Source organism: Corvus kubaryi, unplaced genomic scaffold (assembly GCF_017639235.1).
Source record: "Corvus kubaryi isolate FWS band 111438036 unplaced genomic scaffold, C.kubaryi_AGA036_p1.0 split3-37173, whole genome shotgun sequence".
NCBI lineage: Eukaryota > Metazoa > Chordata > Aves > Passeriformes > Corvidae > Corvus > Corvus kubaryi.
The window spans coordinates 1,166,628-1,174,869 of record NW_024582085.1 but is presented as its reverse complement, the minus strand read 5'-3'; the positions used below and the strand labels follow the sequence as shown (position 1 = coordinate 1,174,869).

Here is an 8,242-nt window from a genome sequence, read left to right as displayed (position 1 = left end):
GGGGGGCGGCGCGGGGCCGCGGGGAGGCGGGCCCAGGTGCGGCGGGACCCGCTGGCGTCGCGCGGGCGGCGGGCGCGGGATGGAGGCGCTGCCAGGTGAGCTCGGGCCGCGCCAGCCGCGCCTCCGCGGGAGGAGCCGTCTTCCGCCACCGCGGGGCGGGTGCGCGTACGCGAGGCCGTGGCTCCCGTCGGCCGCACCGCCCTTATGCGGCCGCCGGTGCATCGGCGGTGTTGCGGGGCGGCCCCTGCGGGGCTCGACGGGGCCGCTGCCTCCTGAGCGAGCCCGCGCCCCGGCCGGATGTCAGCCCCTGGCTGGGGAGCATTCTGAAGCCGGCCCGCGGCCACACGCGTGGCCCGGGGGGTTCCCGGCGGGTCTCCGGGGCCGCTGTGCAATCAGGTTCGCGGGAGGGTGGCGGGTGATGAGGCGCGCCCCGCCCCGAGGTGGCCGCAGCCTGGTGCCCGCGCGGCCCGCCGGTGCCACGCACCGTGTCCCCGTTGTCCTCCTCGAGGTCCTGCGGTGCCCCCGAAGTTCGGCCGGTGCCCGCCGGGGCCCCTGCGGCTGCCCCTCGCTGGCCGTCTCTGACACATTCCTCCCGTCCTAGGGAACTCGACAGACCTGTTACATGGATTATGTCCATTTGCTTTTCCTTCGCACTATTTCCTGCTCTGTTTTGTTCATTTCCGTCGTTTCTCCTGCATACTGAAGCAATTTTTGTTGGATTGAGACTGTTCGTTTCCGTTCGTGGGCTAATCAGCCTTCCTGGGTACATTTAAACAGATGTAGCACTACAGCTGAGAGTAGGTGACTGCTTTGTGGAGTTTGGGAGCTGATGGGTCATATTCTGTAAGATGGCTGGGGAGGAAAATGTTGCTTTTAGTCGGCTGTGGTGTAGTCGTTAGTCTTTAAATGTCTTTAGGAGGATCCACAGACCATTTTGACACGTGTGTCTTGTGCTGATGACACTGAATGAGAGGGGATGGAGCTGCAGAATGTTTGGTTTGCAGGTGGTTTTGGCCTGCAGCTATTTCAGAAGTTCAGCTGACTTCCAGGGCTTGCTCTGCTTGGAGAGGAGGGCGTTGGCTGCCTGTGCACGGAGGCACAGGCACACGTAGCTTTGCCTTTTATTCCCAAGCCCGTTTGATGTGCTGAAAAGCCATTTGCTTTATAGAACAACACGGGTAGGGTCAGGTTTTTCAAGGTTCTCCCAACCCTTACTCTGCCGTGCAGTTCTGAGCTCAGGTGGAGTTCTTGGTGTTCTGGATTAGCAGGAGGGCACAGAGGCAGGTGCTTCAAGTGTGGAGCTGATGCACACTTGGGAACTAAAGCAGCAACTTACACCATTGTGTCACATTTGAAGGAACCCTTTGAGCCCTATAGTTTGCATGGAGACCTATCTGAGTACTGCTGGTCAGCTGGTGACAGTGGTGCTTGTGGCTGAGCAGCAAGTGTTTTACTCCCTGAAATAGCCATTCATATAAAAAGTGCAAGGTCTTCACCTTGGTTAATTTTAAACATTGTCATTGACCTACACAGTGGGGTAAAGGTGCATAGAAGGCTGATGCCTTCTGTTTTGTGTAGCTTCAAGGAACTTAACCGTGGTATCAGCTTGCCTAAGCAACTACCAAGTTGTAACGTTCTTTGGAAAATGGAAGTCCGTGGTTTGTGGTTTTCCTTAAGTGCACCTTTTTCTTTATGCAGCCTTACTGCAAGCAAACTTTTGGTAGCAGGAAGAAACAGGTTTGAGATCTGCTCAGCTCTGTGGCACATATCTTGTGCCATCCTGTGCTGAGATTCTTGACTCTTTAATATGCCTACATTGCCCTTGGGATTTTGGATAGCATTTATCTGTGTGCCAAATGTTCTTTGTGCACAAGCTTTCATTCTGTTTTCCTAGCTTGCTTGCATCTAAGTAACCAGCTCTCTCTGGGGCTTTCTGGCAGTTCTAGCAGAAACTATTATAGCTCTATTATAACTATTATAAGTATTTTCTGAAAGGGCAATAGGCCAGTAGCATCACTCCCTCTTCCAAAGTCTGACAGTAGTCTGGTGTTGGCTGTACAGTCTCTATGGGAATATTCATTCAAGAGTGTAATTCCTTCCTGGTAGTCTAGTTGTTCTCTACTGAATAAAGTGTGCCTTTCCTTTCTTTGAGTTCTGGGAAATCCAGTTAATTATACAAATGAGAGCAAACGTTATGTGCTGAGTCAGTGGTGTGGGGGAAGCAGTAATGTGGCTTCCTGGCCTAGTGTGGTTCTCTGTGGGAATTGTTGTACTTGATCAGTGTTGCCTTCCTGAAATCTCTGCTCTGACAGAGCTATACTATAACTGAGCTGTTTTATGTGAAAAGTCATATTTCTTTATTTTGCAGAATGTGAAGGAGCAGATGTCACGTCTGGAGAAAAACAAAAAAAATATAAGATGTCAAGAGTTTGATTTGGGAGCTCCACTCTGGGGTTACAGACTGTAGCTTTCCATGTGGGAAGGCTTTCCTGTCAGTTACTTAATTTAAGGTTGTTCTTTATGAAGGGTGTAACAATCTTTTGTTTTCTCTGGTGTAAACTGGTTGCTGTTTGTCACCTTATTGCTGCATGCAGGTGAAGAAGTCTGGAGATGTCTGGGATGTGGGGACAGCATTGCTGCTGGGCAGCACCTCCACAAGACTGTCAATGAAGCTTGGCACATTTCCTGTTTCCGGTAGGTAAAGCTTTAGCCTGTTAAACCCTCCTTGTGTTGTTCCACTGGTTGGGACCTGGTGGTGAAGTACAAACGTGAATGGGAATTCCTGCAGTGATCTCTGTGCCTGACCTGTTCCGAGCTCTTGTTTGTGGACTATCTTAGGGACGACATCCAGTCCCAACAGCAGCTGACACTGCCTGGCTGAGTGTGGCTGTGCTGACGCAAATGAGATACAGATAAAGTGCAAATAAAAGCTCTGATTTACTGGTGGTGGCAGAAGCCATGGGTTGAATGTTTGTCTTCTGCAGCATTCCAAAGTAGTGCCCAGGCAATTTGCACAGCCTGTTGCTTTTTCCATATGTGGTAGGTGCAAGGGTGTTATCAGGGTGCTGATAGAGAGGAGGGAAGGGAGAGAGATCTTGCCTTTTGCTTTCTATCCTTTGCAGACTCTTAAGATACATAAACTTAAGAAATCCGTTGGATGATGTTGCTGTCAGCAAGGACAAAAAGGGATGTCTGCCATGATTTTTCCTGGTGGTAGGAGTGATGCCTCTTTTTGGTGTTCCATGAATACTCAGTCCAGTTTTCATGCTCCAGAATCAACGTTTCTGAAGGGGTCTATATTTTTGAGAGGGATTGAGTACCTGCAGCTTCTGCTGGCTTCAATGTTGGCTTGAATACGGGGAGGCTAATGTTTTGGATACTGTCAAAGAAAATGGGGGAAAAGGAAGCCAAAGTGTGGCTTTGGAGGAATGTTTTCTGTGCCAAAACAAGCATCTATTTTCCTCGTTTAAAGAACAAAAAAAACCCCAACAAAATACCCCAACTTTGTTGAAGTGAGAATTGTGGTTATTGGTAAATTTAAAAAAAAGAAAGCATCTCATGCTGCCAAAGCAGTGCAGGCTCAGTTGACTTGGAAAATGCTGTTACAATGATACATTAATAATCACAATTACAGTTTGATATCATGACAAATGCCAGTATTTTGGATTTCTATTGGTTTTAGTATTCATGTTTAGCTATACTGAAGCAGCTTTTCTTAATACTGTTTTTTTCTTCTCCCTGAAGGTCTAGTATCCTGTTGTTCAGCTTCCCTAGATTGAGCCAGTAGCCAAACCCAAAGCTGTGTGTGCTGGGAAGTCTGTCTCTCTTGCCATTGAATGTATTTCTCTTGTGGGTCTTGATTTGCAAGTGTCTTGGTGCTTCTTGCTATTGGGGCTGTTGAGGTGAGGAACAGCTGAGCTGGAGGCAAATCCTGCTTTTGGGACACTTCACAGAGAATTTGTTTTCATAGGTTATATTGTATAATGGAAGTTTGGTTTTTGGTTCTGGGCTGGTTTGTTGTATACAAGTGAAGACATCAACTTCGAGCTGTGTAGTAACTTTGTGTATTTGCTGATTCACTTCTTGTGCTGTGTGCTTTTGGTGAGCTTGAGCACCCACTGAGGCTGTTGTGCTCAGTGAACAGTTGGAACCCGCAGTAAAGGAAGCTGCCCTTCCCTTTTTCCTAGTTCCAGGGTAGGACTGTACATGAAAACAAGTTTCCAGTTTGCACTGTGTTCCTCCTTTTCTTCTGCTGTCCCTAAATCATGCTGAGCAGCAGTCTTGTGCCTGATATCCCAAAGCCAAACTTTAAAAAGCCTCTACGTGTAGGAGGCTTTGGCAGCTGGTAGCTGTGAGTTCCAGCAGCTCTTGTGGAGTGTTTTTTACAGTCTTCCTGTGGATTAGCTGACTCCCTGGACTGGCACATAATTTCTCTAATGCTGATTGGCACTGGTCCAGGCTCGTTAGCTCTGTTTATTCTTGGTCAGGCTTGGCACTGGCAGGAGCTGACGTACATGAGCGTCTCTGAGGATTTAAGTTTTTGTCACTTCCCTCCTTCCTCAAACTGCATGTATATAGGAGCTTTGTCTCTGAAATCTGCATTTTCCCTGCTGTGGCTTGAGGAAAGAGCAAATCCCTGTTTGTATATCTCGGATACTTTAAACTGTTCTTTGGCCAGCTGGTCCTTAGGCTTGAATCTGATGGGTTGTATCTGGCTGAGGAAGTTTCTTAGATGTTTCTGTCACAGTGTCTGTTGTGAATTAACTCTGAATGTACTTCTGTGCCTCTTGAGTTCTGTTGAGACAGCACACGCTTTCAAAGGTCACTGCTTTTCACAGTTTGACTGGATTTGGAAATTGCATTGCACAGAACTTCAAACATTACACCAAGAAAGGGAAAGACAGAAGTGAAAAGCTGTATTTTTCCTAGCTCTAGATCACTTTTACCTCAGGGGATTATTGGAAGAGCTTTTTTTGACCAAGAGCTTGCTGCTTTTATTGTTTTCAGTCCAACTTTTTTCCATATTGGAAAATAGAAGGTAATGCCTTGAATTATACTTTTGAATAAAGTATTATTACCAGTGTTTATTTTTGGTGTTTTTTGTTGTTTTTGTTTTTCTGCAGTTAATGACAAATGAAATTAAAGACAGTCCCCACTTTCTGTAGGGATATTGCATATTTGAATTGGAGTAGGATGGAATGAGAAGACCCAGACATAGCAGTATGGCTTTATCCTAAGGACATGGTATTTGTAAAAAATCCAGTTTTGACTATTTGAAACCACAAATTCAGGTCACCCCAAGACAAGCCTGTAGACTACATCCAGGTGGAAAATGGATGCATAGAAAGAAAATAATTGGAAATGGTGGCAGGAATTCTTACTGTAGCAGGGTGCTTAAGCACTTTTTAGGAAGGAAGAGAGCTGAGGCTCAGTTCCTTCCTAACCGTGAAATAACAGAGCATGTCTAGTACTGTGGTCTATAAAATAAACCTAATTTAATTTAGTAATAATTTAAGTAGCCAAGCAACACTGGCTTGCTGCAGAAATCTCAACCAAAAGCCAAAGCCACAAAAAATGTTCACAGTATATCTTCAAAAGTAGCAGAAGGTGATGGATTACTGGTGATTTTACAGTTGCAGATTTAAAATATACCATTTAGTTTATATCCAAACCAGTTAATTAAAAGCTGAAAAATGATCAGGAGTTTGAAGAGCGCTGGATTAGCTATCTGTGGATCGAGGGAGTGCCCTAAGCTCCAGCCTACTGAACAGAAAAGAAGCACTACTAATTTCCCAGCTCTAGTGATTTGATTGTCTTACAAAGATGTGATTTTTCTATACTGAATGCCATATTTTGTGTGCTACAGAAATATTTTTTTTCTTAGCAAAACTTAGTAAATCACTTTGATTCTTTTTACATTTAGGGGGAGGGGAAAGCAAGCCAGGCAAACTTGTATGAAGACTATATCTAATTAAATGTGGTCTGGGGGTGCAGGATACACTAGATGATTTCTGAGAGTATTTTTATAAATCTGTTTTCCATTTTTAGTATATCTACTATCAACTTATATTTGAAGCAAGTAATTTTTGTGGCTTAGGGATGATCAAGAAATTGGTCACCTTACAAACTCCAGTGACTGTAGGGTTTTTGTCTCCCAGACTGTCCACTAGTACTTCATTATACTCAGGGTTAGAACCTTCTGTCTACTATCTTCAGAAATCCCGTGTTGCAATTTAAATCCATTTCTTCTAGCCATGGTCATGAAAAACAAACTTTCTCCCCTCTTCTGTTATCCACATAACCTTCCCCTGTCAGAAAGCAGATTGTGTCTCCCATCAGTTCCTCCTAGATAGCAGAAACCCTAGACTTAGTGGACTTAGCCTTTTCTCCAGACTGTATTTTCTAGACTTAAGATCACTGCTGTTGGTTTAAACTCTTTGGCACAGGCCTTGATTTTCCAAAAGCAGCTCCGTCCCCAAAGGACAAATGGATGAACAGGATCTGAAGCACAAATGTGGACAAATGAAGATGTAAGCAAAGGTGTGTATTAGGAGGAATTTAAATTGTGGGTATGTTTGGTGCTTTGACTTTTCCTTTAGCTTTTCACCTGTGAGCACAAGGCAGGTTTATACACACAACAGCTGAGCTTGAGAGCAGGGGAAAGATCAGTAGTAATAAAAGGCAGCTGAATTAAGGTAGAAGCGGGAAGACAAAAATTTCCTCTTCCCTGTCTTCTCCAGTTTCTGGCAGTTACAGAAAGCTAATGATAGGGGCCTCAGAGGTGAGAACTAATCCTGCAGACTCCTGGGAATGTTCCTTTGGTGGTGTCTTCTTCAGCATTGAAATTCAGGAGCTCACTATCAGATTCAGGGAGAAATAGTTGCCTATTGGCACACAGATCACTATGACTGTTCAAGAGCTTACAAATTCAAAGGAACAATGAAGCACTTTGCAGGTGGCCTCATTCCTCAGAGGAATCTATCAGATACGGGGCATCAATGACCTGGCTTTATATTTAAGGAGGAATGGGGCATTCCTCAAACTTTCTTTTGGTTGAATTGGCAGCTTGTCCTTTAGGGCACTGTTATCGAGCATTATTATATCAAGGTAATTAAAATTACTCACACAGCCCAGAATGTGGTAGGCTTTCACAGGGGTGAGACAGGATCCTTCCCTGAGGAGTTCCTGGTCTTCACAGACCCAAAGCAGCATGTTAAGGAGGAGCGAGGATGCAGTGGTGTAAGTGCCAGTCTTACTGCCATATGTGCTGCGTTTACAGAGCAGAAGTTACTGCTTCCCAAACTATATATAACCTATGAAGTTTCAGTGGGTTGAAGTTCCTTGGTTTGCTTCTCAGCCCGCACTCATTCAGGAGGGCTGCAGCCATCAGGTGAGTGTGGTGGAGATAAAAATTCTCCTTCCTAATGTGCTTGGTGATGTGACGTACTGAGAAGCATCACGGTGTTGTTCTGAAGTTGTGCTACTGTTTAGAAGTGAGATGCAGTGATGGAGCTTCACTTCACTGTTCGTTTTAGTTTACTCAAGATCCGAGTGCAAGAGCTCTCGGAGGTACGTGCGGATCCAAACGGTGTCGGTTTCAGGAGCTGACTCTGTCTTTCAACAGCAGCAAAGCACGTGTTACATGTTAAGTGCCTTGGAAATACAATGAGGTGTTGGGATTGCACTGAAGTATTTGGAATGCCTCCAAGCTGCGCCCATGCTAAAGGAAAGGTTTTCTGCAAACTCTTCAGGCACCAAGCAGATTCCTCTTCCCTCAATCCCACACATATAGAAGTGTCTGTTAGTGCCAGGATAAGTTTGTGTATCTTAGGGCTGGCGGATGTGCTGAGCGATACATCTGTCTGCAGATATGCTACTGAGCAGCATGAGATGTGTGGCAAAGAGTATCAAGAGGCTGCCCAGCTGGCTCGAGCTATTAATTACTGGAATATCACAATAGCTGTGTGATTGATGCATGTCTATGGGGATATATCATGTAAGTCGTTGTCAAGGTTTTTCATGTGTTCTTTTTCATTTGTTAGTTACAGTCTTCCTGGCAAAAGTTACTGCACAATTCTAAACCATAATGAGGAAAAAAGCTCTCCCCGTGATGACTACCTGTTTGTAGTGGAAATGCTGTCAGCATTTGCAAGAGAGAAGATGATGATGTCTGACTTTACTTGGTGAAAAAGAAATTTGTTCCTGTGCATTTTGGCCCCCAGAGATGGTATCAGTAAAATTA

At 45.3% G+C, this 8,242-nt stretch overlaps 1 protein-coding gene across 1 annotated transcript in view; it reads left to right on the top strand.

Annotated features, from left to right (window-relative positions):
• Positions 1-31: 31 nt before the first annotated feature.
• The window catches only part of LIMK2 (LIM domain kinase 2), a 31,074-nt gene continuing 22,863 nt past the window's right edge, over positions 32-8,242 (top strand). Inside the window, exons 1-2 of the mRNA XM_042015230.1 lie at positions 32-95; positions 2,595-2,694. Coding sequence (XP_041871164.1) covers positions 80-95; positions 2,595-2,694 — 116 coding nt within the window. The 5' untranslated portion in view covers positions 32-79. The remainder of the gene's footprint in view (positions 96-2,594; positions 2,695-8,242) is intronic.